General features: G+C 42.9%; 1 protein-coding gene across 1 annotated transcript in view; it reads left to right on the top strand.

The window, feature by feature from the left end:
* Nucleotides 1-12088, top strand: part of LOC109922729 — a 254305-nt gene that overhangs the window by 60000 nt on the left and 182217 nt on the right. The window contains exon 2 of the mRNA XM_048593484.1: nt 6606-6710. Within this exon, the coding sequence (XP_048449441.1) occupies nt 6606-6710 (105 nt within the window). The remainder of the gene's footprint in view (nt 1-6605; nt 6711-12088) is intronic.

Here is a 12088-nt window from a genome sequence, read left to right on the forward strand (position 1 = left end):
CTTGAGTTTTTAACTGGCTACCTTGAAATAGTGCTGTGAAATTTTTATTCTTATCTGTGGTGCTGCCAAAGTCAAACTTATCATTATAGCCTAAACACTCTTGTGTCCCAGAGGAGCTGAGATCTTTTCCCAAACAGGATATTAAACTGAGTTTATTGATTGGGAAGTTGCAAGGCAACCTTGCATAAAGGTAGAGAGACTGTTAACAACAAATGTATATGCATTGCCTTCAGTTATATTCAAATCTCCACTAAACCTAATGCCACGTCAGACCCAGAAAGCACGAATTTCCTAGTTATCACAGTATTTAAATTGGTTTTAAAAAAAAAGCATGTTAGCAGAATTTTAAAAAAAAATGACTGACATGTACTTACAAACTTAAACCTGTGACAAATACCATCTAGAAGGACAAGAGAAAACAAGGTGTAGAGCTGGATGAACACAGCAGGCCCAGCAGCATCAGAGGAGCAGGAAGGCTGATGTTTCAGGCCTAGACCCTTCTTCAGAAAGGACAGGAGCACCAGATGTGTGGGGAACAAAAACCATCACCTGCAAGTCCCTGATCAAGCCGTTCACCAGACTGACTTGGAAATATATTGTACATGTAAAGTTCATATCTTTCATTGTCTTTCTCAATTTTTGATTGTGAACTGAAATGAGGAAAATGAGTGGTTTCAAAAGCAAGGATTGTTGAAGGAGTGCTGCACTTATTGAGAGCAAGTCATCTGACATTCAGATGCTGTTTATAGTGCAGTTTGTTCAAGTGGTCCCAAGGAAAGTTTAGTTACAGGAACTGGGGATTCTGTACAAATGGGGATTTGGTTGGCAACAAGTAGCTGATTTTTCTGTGATACAGTGAGCATTTACCAATGACAAAAACTTCCTGCTTGCCAGCAACTTTGTCTCTCGAGTAGCTTGGGGGTGTGAAAGTTCAGGGGAGAAGTTATTGGTACTGTGGAGGGAAGGAGCTGTTTCTGTTGTGCAGCAAAAAGCATCTACAGTCTGAAGACAGGCAGATTATTTTTCCTCATTAGTTGCTATAAGCTTTGACTTTAATTAATAACTCTTATGAACCTTTATAAGTGTGAACCTGGGCCTCCTGCAAGGAAGCAAAGGCAAAAGAAGATCGCAAAGCAGCATTCTGATCATTAAAAGGACCATCTCCGCAAATTCTCTATAAACAGGGATAGTAGGAACTACAGATGCTGGAGAATCTGAGATAACAAGGTGTAGAGCTGATGAACACAGCAGGCCAAGCAGCATCAGAGGAGCAGGAAAGCTGACGTTTCGGGCCTAGACCCTCCTTCAGAAATGGGGGAGGGTAAGGGGGTTCTGAAATAAATAGGGAGAGAGGGGGAGGTGGATAGAAGATGGATAGAGGAGAAGATAGGTGGAGAGGAGACAGACAGGTCAAAGAGGCGGGTATGGAGCCAGTAAAGGTGAGTGTAGGTGGGAAGTTAGGGATGGGATAGGTCAGTCGAGGGAGGACGGACAGGTCAAGGGGGCGCGATGAGGCGAATAGGTAGGAGAGGTTGGTGGGGCTTGAGGTGGGAGGAGGGGGTATGTTGGGGGAGGTGTAGGTGCGGGTGTCGGGGTTCCTGTGGTTGGTTTTTGGAATGCAGTTGTGGGAGGGGGAGGGGAGATTTTGAAGCTTGTGAAGTCCGCATTGATACCATTGGGCTGCAGGATTCCCAAGCGGAATATGAGGCACTTCTGCTTTCCGGAGGGACCACTCTCTCCGTGACTCCCTTGTCCGCTCCAAACTCCCCTCCAGCCCCACCACACCTGGCACTTTTCCCTGCAACCGCAGGAAGTGCTACATCTGCCCCTACACCTCCCGCATCACCCCTATCCCAGGCCCCAAGAAGACCTTCCACATCAAGCAGATGTCCACCTGCACATCTGCTAATGTGGTATACTGTATCCGCTGTTCCCGATGTGGCCTCCTCTACATCGGGGAAACCAAACGGAGGCTTAGGGACCGCTTTGCGGAACACCTATGCTCGGTTTGCACTAATCAACTGCACCTCCCAGTTGCGAACCATTTCAACTCCTCCTCCCATTCCTCAGACGACATGTCCATCCTGGGCCTCCTGCAGTGCCACAACGATGCCACCCGAAGGTTGCAGGAACAGCACCTTGTATTCCGCTTGGAGCCCAATGGTATCAATGCGGACTTCACAAGCTTCAAAATCTCCCCTCCCCCTCCCCCAACCGCATCCCAAAACCAGCCCAGCTTGTCCCTGCCTCCCTAACCTGTCCTTCCTCCCACCTATCCCCTCCTCCCACCTCAAGCCCCACCCCCATCTCCTACCTACTAGCCTCATCCCGCCCCCTTGACCTGTCTGTCCTCCCTGGACTGACCTATCCCCTCCCTAACTTCCCACCTACACTCACCTTTACTGGCTCCATACCCGCCTCTTTGACCCGTCAGTCTCCTCTCCACCTATCCTCTCCTCTATCCATCTTCTATCCGCCTCCCCCTCTCTCCCTATTTATTTCAGAACCCCCTTCCCCTCCCCCATTTCTGAAGGAGGGTCTCGGCCCGAAACGTCAGCTTTCCTGCTCCTCTGATGCTGCTTGGCCTGCTGTGTTCATCCAGCTCTGCACCTTGTTATCTCTATAAACAGGGACCAGTTTAATTGTCTTCCCAGCTTTTCCTTTTGCTCATAACAACCTCGTATTTTGTGTGCCTTTTTATCTGTACAGAGGCAGAGTTTTATAAGTGGGTTAGAGTTTTAACTAGTAGAATTATATGGGGAGGCAACAGCGTACTGGCATTATTGCTAGACTATTAATCCAGAAACTCAGCTAATTTTTGGGGACCTGGGTTCAAATCCCATGGTAGATGGTGGAATTTGAATTCAATAAAGAACCTGGAATTAAGTGTCTAATGAGGATCGTGAAACTGTTGTCGATTGTTGGAAAAACCCATCTAGTTCACTCATGTCCTTCAGGGAAGGAAATCTGCCTTTCTTACCCTGGTCTGGCCTACACGTGACTCCAGACCCGCAGCAACGTGGTTGACTGTTAACTGCCCTCTAGGCCATTAGGGATAAGCAGATGGATAAGTAGCCGGAGATGTCCATGTCCCATCAGTGAATTAAAAAAAAGTTGATGGTTTATAATTGTTTAATGTTTACTAGATTAATTATTTGTTATAAACAATTTTTGTATAAACAGACACCTGGCCCATTCTTTCCATCATTCTAGGTCTAAAAGATAAAAAGAAATTGGAGAGTTCTGCATGCTTTTTATTTTACAATTTTTAACTTGTGTGATAGCCCTGTGATTAGTGAACTTTATTTCTACATTGACGCATAACACTATTCCTTCAAAGTTTCTTCTTCAAAATGCTGGAGCACCCTAACGGCATTGAGTCTACCTATACAGAATAGACCGCAGTAGTGCAAGAAGGCAGTTCACCACCACTTCTCAAGGGCAACTAGGGATGGGCCAATAAATGCCAGCTCAGCCAGTGCTTCTCACAAGCCGTGAAAGAATTTAGAAAAAAAATGTACAAAATGCCATCAACCTAAACGCAACTTTGATGGACTGTGCCTTTTTCACCTCTGGATTTGACTGATCTTGGATAGCCTCTCTCATTCTGCGTTAAGCTCTGGAGGTGTAAGGCCAAAGTGTAATTCTGTCAAAGACATGACCCTCAACAAATGTCATTCACAAGTCACTGTTTGCTTCCTGACCTACAGATATCCCTGCTTAATTGACGTCTGAATCTTAAAATTCTCTTGCTTGGTTTCAGGCTTCTCCATGCTTTGCTCCTTTTAATCTCAGTAAATGTATCCAGCTTCACAACCCTCCAAATTGCCTCTTCTCTAGTTTTGCCTTCTTGCATATATTCATTTTTTTATCAGTCTGCATGGGTTTCCTTGTTATTTGTTCCCTAGGCCCTGGACTATGGAATTCCCTCACCAGATCTTTCCATCCCTCTTCCTGTCTTTCATCTTTAAAAATACTCTTGGCTCTTTGACCGAGCTGTTTATCACTTGTTGTGACGGTCCCCTTTTAGTTCAATGTCAAGTTTTGTCGGATAAAACATGGTGAGGTGCCAGGGACATTTTACAATTTAAAGGTTCCATATACGTATACAAGTTTTTCTTGTTAAAAGCATAGAGGATAATCATAGTTGAAGTGTTGGTAACTTTGGCCTAGTTTCAAACAAGCTTTCTTAACAAAAACTTTCTGGAATGTGATGATTCACTCAGTAGAATTTCAAACTCTCTGCTTTAGTCTAATGGCATCAGGTGTTTGTTTCCTAATTCCCAACAGTAACTTCAACTGCACCAGTTTTGAACTGACTGTATCCTGTTGGAGGTATCTTCTTTTCCACTATTATTTTCCAAATATGGATTAATTTACTTTTGGTATATGTGATATGCTTGAAAATACACAATTTAAATGCTACTTTTTCTCTCCTGTTTTTAGCATTTAGCAGAAGTGAAGTTGCAAGAGAGAAAGAAATGCACACGCATCTTATTGTTCGTGGATTTTTAAAATTCACTTCAGATGTGGGCATCATTGGTTGGCCAGCATTTATCGCCTGTCCCTAGTTTCCCTTGAGAAAGTGGTAGTGACCTGCTGCCTTGAACTCCTGCAATTTTTTGTAGACCCAGAGGCATTTAGGGAGGGAGTTCCTGGATTTTGACCCAGCGACACTGATATATTTCCAAGTCAGGATGGTAAGTGGTTTGGAGGCAAATGTGCAGGTTGGAGGTCCTCCTTGTATCTGCTGACCTTGTCCTTCTAGATGGAAATGGTGGGGAGTTTGGAAGGTGCTGTTTAAGGATATTTGGTGAATTTCTGAAGTGCATCTTGCAGGTAATAGACAATGCTGCTCCTGGGTATCAGTGATGAATGGAGTGCATGTCTGTACAATGTATTTTCTTACCTTTTAATGAATGTAAGCAATTGAGTTGTTCTCCACACAAAAAAATCATTAAATTATGCTACAGTTGTTTAAGGCCGTGATTAGCCAGCATGTGAAGTATTCTGTTCAGTTCTCAACACTGCATCCTAGGAATTAAATATTGGGACTAAAAAAAAAACTTGAATTATATTGAAAATAAAGCAAAGCAGTCTCTTTATGGAATTATGATGGGGATGAAAGTGTTCATTGGCGTGGATTAATAACATAAACTAAGCTTGTGTTCCTTTTGAGAATGGAAGATTAAGCAGTGATTTAACTAAGATGGTGACGATTGATAGGGTAGATAGAGGGAAACTCAGAACAAGAGTTCATAACTTAGTGAGAGCAAGCCTGGTAATGATATCAGGAAGCATGTTCTCACACAGGGCATTGAAAACCTTGGACGGTCTCCTCCAAAATGATTTTGAGTGCACGTAAATTGAAAAATTCAAAACAGAGGTTGATTGATTGAGTTAGGATGTTCAACCAAGGTGAGTAAGTAGACTAAGGTACAAATCATCCAGGATCTATGTTTTGCATTTTTTTACTTTTGTTCCCATGTCAATATCTGGAAATATAGCTAGTTTGTATTTCATATTTACAAGGCATCGCTCCAATATGAAAATGGACCCGATTCAAGTCACCATGTCAAACCTCACTCACAGATCTGCAGACAGTGAAGGAAGTTATCCAAAAACTTGGATTTTTTTCCTCATTATTGCAAATTTGTACTAGGAAAGGTAAAGAAGTATTATGCATAAAGTAAATTTCCCCTTAAGAATTCTTCACTTTTACTGATTTGACCTTGAAATTTTCTTTCAGCTGTTCTGTCATGGACTCCCTGAATGACTTTGCCTGTTCTGACCCTTCTTTCTTTTTCTGGCTGTACACTGCTTTTGACTGCTAAAACTGTCCTCTAGTGCTTATTCACCAACACAGCTCCATCTTTATTTTTGCCAGCAGTTAGCTTGTGCAGTCTCCTACACAATCGGTGTAGTTCCGTGACTTTCTCTACAGCAGAGCTAAAAATCACTACTTGCGACATTGAGGGTAAAGCTCTACCTGTCTTGCAACACTCATATTCACTGACGTTTGGTTCTGTTTCTCCTTTCTGAACTCCTATTTGGCAACTCTCGAACGGCCCTGAGTAACATGGTGAAAACCTTACCATAACCCCTTCTATTGCTGGTGTAGAATTGAATGTTGACACCTACCAACTCTTGGAACTGAGTGTGCTCTGAATATTCGGTTTCACAGAGAATACTAGCTTGCTCAGCACAAAAGAGATGGCTATAACTAGAGGATTTAATCACATACTGTACAGACAGGAACTTGGACTTGATACTGTCAAGCTGGATGTTGTGCAATCACAGATTATATGAACTGAACTAATTATTATGGATTTTGAGAGTTTATTTTGTATATCCTAAATTGATGAATGTGATCATTACTTCAGTACAGTGCCAATTATTAATCTGTCTCAATTTACTTGTTATCTCCAGTCTGCTCATTTTACTGGAAGCTGGTATATATTTATTTGATTCAGTTAACTCTGAAATGCATTAAAATTAATTTATTCTGCACAATATTATTACATTTATATATGCTTGTGCAATATATTATACATACAATTGGAGTTGGTTGCATGCTGTTCACTCTAGTTATGTTTATTTTACAGATGAGTGGAAATGATTTGCCCAGAGTTCATGCTGTTCTTGGTGACAACAAATGTGACCTGGATTCTGCTGTTTCAACTTTAGCCTATGCTTACTTCCTTTATAAGGTACAAGCACAGTGCAAAGTACACTTCTACAACTGAAAATAAAGTATGTATGTATACAAATAGACAGGAGTGATTAATTATAATGTAAAGCTAACTGGTCATCTCCTGCACTGTAACACATAAATGAGCTAGATTTTCCAATGATGGGAGTATTTCTAGCAGCTAGATTTTGGCTGAGGGTTGAGGGTGGTGTGTAGAGTTCATACATTGAATGCAAATCATAAAATGACAAACTATTTGAAGTTACTGGAGCTTTGCAATCATTTCAATTGGCAGTACAGGTGGAAGAGAATCCTTAAAGGAGGAATGCAATTTTTTTCCGGCGTGTTTGTTCGGAATTTGACATCTAGATGGTGCTGTCCCATCTTCAGGGGAGGCTTCAAAGCCAGTTAAATTCTTCTGAAGCCTAGTTACTGTTGTAATGTCTAACAATTCACAAGAGTCCATTGTACTTTTTGCAAAGGATGACCAAGAGCGGTGAGCTAAATAGATATAGTATGGTAGCTCAGTTGGCTGGATTGGTGGTTTGCAATGTATCACACCACCAACAGCAAAGGGTTCAGTTCCCATACTTGGTGAGGTCACTATAAGATCCTGCCTTCTCAAGGTGTGGTGACCCTCAAGTTAAATTCACCAGCAGCTTCTCTGCCTGAGAGATGACCTATGGTGGCCTTCATTGTAAAGAGGGTGTAGCGCCAGGGTAATACCACTGGACTGGTAATCCAGAATCTCAGGCCAATATTCCAGGCAGAGAGTGAAACTTGAATTCAACAAGAAAAAATACCTGGAATAAGAGCTAGCCTGATGGTAACCATTGTTGATTGTTGAAAACAAAATCCAATTCATAAATGTACTTTTGGGGAAGGAAAACTGTCACCCTTACCTGGCAGACATGTGGTTGGCTCTGTCCTTTGTAATTAAGGATTGACAATAAATGCTGGCCTAGACAGTGATGACCATATCTCATGAAAAATTTGTAGATGTCTATTTGCACAGATATTTTCAAAGAGGAACACTTATTGACAATCCTGAATAACACCCGTTACAATAGACACTAGCTGCACCTTAAAACCATAGAGACTCTCAAATTATGGGCAGCTGAAGTGCACAAAATTAATTTACAGCCTGAACAAGATGGCATTGGAATAGGGCTCCTGAGCTGGAGCTTGTCTGCTCTGATAGCTTTTCTTGTCTGTTTTCTTTTATTTTCTCTCTCTTTTATTTTTCTTTCTATACCTTTACTCACCAGTTGTCCTGAGCTTGGACGGCAGCAACGATGGCATGAATCCAGTGTGGACTTTGAGCGAGCCCGTACTTACTTTTCCAGGACTAGCACAAGACCTGGCATCAAATTGTTGGCAGCTATGTTAGCGGAGGTGACCTTGGTGAGGTAGGCCCAGTGGCAAGAGATGGTGCCTGAGGATCGGTGACTTCATTGTTGGTTAGGTCTAGCGCTGGTGGTGACAGAGGGCCAGCAGAAGGGCATCACAGAGACATCAACAAGGTGGGCCCAGTGATGATAAACATGACTCTGATGTTGGTTGGTCTGGTACAGATGGTGGTGGTGGAGTATCGATCCAGTGGCAGAAGGTGGTGCCTGAGGATTAGCGACTTCATTGATTGGGCCCGGTTTAGAAGGCAAAGTGGTGGAGGGGAATGCTGGCACAGGCATTGTTGATGGTGATGAGTTGGCTTAGAACTGATGGACATTCTTTAAGCTATATCTTTATTTTTTTCCCCTTATTCTTAAATTATTCAAAATGCTGCCGAAATTTTGCGACAAATAAAAGCTTTTCACTGTATTGTATTCTCCCTGTCAAATACATGTGACAATAATTCCTTCCATCCTTCCACCTTCCACCCACCCTTCCACATTCATAACTGAGATGGCAGAGGGTGAAAAAAAATCTTGATTTTTGTGGAGTAGAGTTCTCTTCGCTCAGCATTCAGAGAGAAAACTGTTCTATATCTGGCCTTGAACGTTTGTGTGGTTCTATTTTGAGAGTAGGGGTAAAAGTTCCCAATTTGACCAAGGCTTCAAGCTGCATTAGAAGGACCAATATGCTGTCAAAATGGGGTCAGTATTCCTGAGTGCTGTCTGTGGATATTTACAGGGTGAACGTCATGTTTAAATTATCCATGTCCACACCGTTCTGTGACATCACCTGATTACTGGCACAAAGTGCTTCCTAAATGTTGAGTTAAATCAGGAGGGGGCTGGACAGTCAAAAATTGCGGTTGTTGCTCTTCACTTTGGCATTTGGACGCAGTCCTTGGCAATGAGGAGAGCTCCTAGCATCTCATTGGAATCCTTCACGTTTGGTAGGAGAGTCTCCTGAAATGGCAGGAGAGGAATGATGAGGCTTTTGTGGAATGGAAGCTTAGATTGTCAGTTAGGGAATAGTAGCTGGAGGGAGATGAAGAAAGAGAAAAGTACTGGGGTAAGTGGTATGTGGAATTGGGTCTGAAGTGAGTGGAATGAAGCAGATGCCATCATTCTCTCCAGAGTCAGGAGCAGCAGAAAGAGCAACAATATGGAATGAAAGCAGCAAAGAGAGGGAAATAGCCGATGAAGTAGAAGAATTAATGAGTAAAGGTCTTAAACACAATGGTATTAGATTGTGGAATCCTTTACCAGCTCATGACCATGGAGGTAGCGACTAATATTTAACATGAAAGAATCTGGAGTTATTGGAGAGAGTGGATTTTAAGGCCTGTCCTGTGCGGAGCTCTCTTTGTTTCCGCTCTTCAGTTAATGGGTGGTCTCCTGGTTCTTGGAACCTCTCGTAAAACAGTTGAAGTTGCGCATGCAGCAGCTCTCGGAGTCGTGGCAAACTTCTGATGAAGGGTCTAGGCCCGAAACGTCAGCCTTTCTGCTCTATGATGCTGCTTGACCTGCTGTGTTCATCCAGCTCTGCACCTTGTTGTCTCGGATTCTCCAGCATCTGCAGTTCCTACTGTCTCTGATTCAATGTTACTTGCAGTATATGTATGCTAGGACCATGGGGGAAACTCATTTAGGGGCCTTCAAAGAACATTAAGGAATCTGAGAGACCAAACAGGGCCCTGACTTCTGATCTAAAATTTGGTCTTTCAGGTATTAAAATGTTTTTTCACTATTACACTGAAGTGTCATTTCTCAAGTGTAGACTATTATATGACTAAACATATCGGATGTAATCTGGGGTCTGTGGGCCATAGACTGTGGTTAGATTGTTGAGGGAGACTGTTGCTTGTTCAACACTTTGTTGACAGCCCAACTTGTCTCATTCTTATCCAGTTTCTTCTTAGCAAACTCCCCAAACACGCTAGCTGTCAACAAAACTCGAGAGGGGAGCCAGTGCGGTACCTTGTGAATTCAACTTGCTGCAGGCACCAAATGTCCTCTGTATGCCAGCCTCTAAGAACCCTTATAGCACATCTCCAATCCACTTACAAGACTCATCTGTACTTCAGAACTGCACCTTGGGCTGGATTGACAACTATTATATATACAATACTGCAGCAAAAACACTGCTCAGAACGTTGCACGCAGCTCATGGACTTGACCAGACTATATCTCCAGGCGATATGCTCACTCTGATAGCACTCACTCACTCTGACCCTATCTGGATGTTCACAATGTGTCTGCCTTGCTTTGCCTTTTTGTGCTTTTCCCCCTCAAATGGAGATGGCGGGTTCATATTTATAGTCATAGAGACGTACAGTACGGAAACAGACCCTTCAGTTCAACTCGTTCCCCAGACCAGATATTGTGAATAAATCTAGTCTTATTTTCCAGCATCTGGCCCATAATCCCCCTCAACCCTTTCAATTCATATCCCCATGCCCTTTAAATGTTGTAATTGTACCAGCCTCCTCCACTTCCTCTGGCAGCTTGTTCCATACATGCACCACCCTCTGCATGAAAAAGTTGGCCTTTAGGTCTCTCTCAAATCCTTCCCCTCTCTCCTTCAGCCTAATTTTGGTCTCCCCCATTCGGGGGAAAAGGTTCTGTCTATTTATCCTATTCGTGCCCCTTGTGATTTTATAAACCTCTATCAGGTCACTCCTCAACCTCTGTTCCAGTCTATTCAGCCTCTCCCTATAGCTCAAACCCTCAAACCCTAGAAACTTCTTTGTAAATCTTTTCTGAACCGTTTCTAATTTCACAAGATCCTTCCTATAACAGGGAAACTGGAAATGCATACTATATTATAAAAGTGGCCTAACCAATGTCCTGTACAGCTGCAACATGATCTCCTAACTCCTATACTGAATGCACTGGTCAATAAAGACAAGCGTACCAAAAGCTGGCTTCACTATCCTTCTGTCTTGATGTCCCATTCAGTACTGACACGAAGGCAGGAAGCTTGTCATGGTTTTCAGCAGATTTCGGGGATCGCGTTTGCTCAGGAGGTCCTGCCAGGGTATGTCAAGGGGATCCTCTGATACCAGTCTAGGTGCTTGAAAATGGTCACTCAGTCACTTAGGGCAGCCAGAGTCAGGATGTTGCCCACAAAAGGGGTAAATAACTGAATATTGGGCACCCCACCACCCATCTTGTTTTTCTGCTCTACTTGGTATTGTTTTTCCTCCTGAAATGAGATGGAGGCAGATATAAAAGGAGATAAAAGCAAGTGAAGGAAGATGTTGCAGGCATTAGTGAGAGTGGTAGAGCATGAGCCTTGGTTGGAGATGGTACAGTAGGTGAGGTAGCAGAAGATGTTGATACTTCCATTGGCAGAGTGCAGAGATCATTGACCTCCTTTGTACAATCCTGTGCATTCCTCAAGGTGGCTGAGCTGCTTTAACCCACATGGTAACCTTAGACTGATGTTGTGGCTTTCACTGCTGGGCCTGAGGGAAGAAGAAGCCCCACATCTACAAAAACCTCATTGATCAGGAGTTCCCCTGCCCACAAGTGAGGTGTGGATCTCCCTGTCTGCCACCAGGAACCATGGAAGGTAGCTCTGGACTGATGGTCCTTGTCTGGGAGTGCAACAGTCCTTTAAAGATGTTGAGTGCAACAGACGCTGGAGAAATCTGGGATATGTGCTTTCAGGCAAGTTGTTCTGGGAATGGTGCATGGTAAGGTAGGGCTAAACTCTGTCATGATGGATGCTATAGGGGCAGAGTAGGTGGTTAATGACATGAGTTTGTAAGATATGGCAAAAAATCTCTCTCGACTTTAAGGTGGGAATCCCTCTAACTTGTACTTAGTCATAAAATGTCAGATTCAGCCCAGGGACTGACAAGCCTGAGAATGTATATCTGCATTTTTCTTTATGCACTGATTGTTTGGTGAATGGCATTGAAGAACGAAATTTGTCCAGAAAATGTTGTATGTCATTCTTATTCAATTTAAACATAGTATAAAATAATTCAAAATTAGAAAT

Source organism: Rhincodon typus, chromosome 3 (assembly GCF_021869965.1).
Source record: "Rhincodon typus isolate 14 chromosome 3, sRhiTyp1.1, whole genome shotgun sequence".
Classification (NCBI taxonomy): domain Eukaryota; kingdom Metazoa; phylum Chordata; class Chondrichthyes; order Orectolobiformes; family Rhincodontidae; genus Rhincodon; species Rhincodon typus.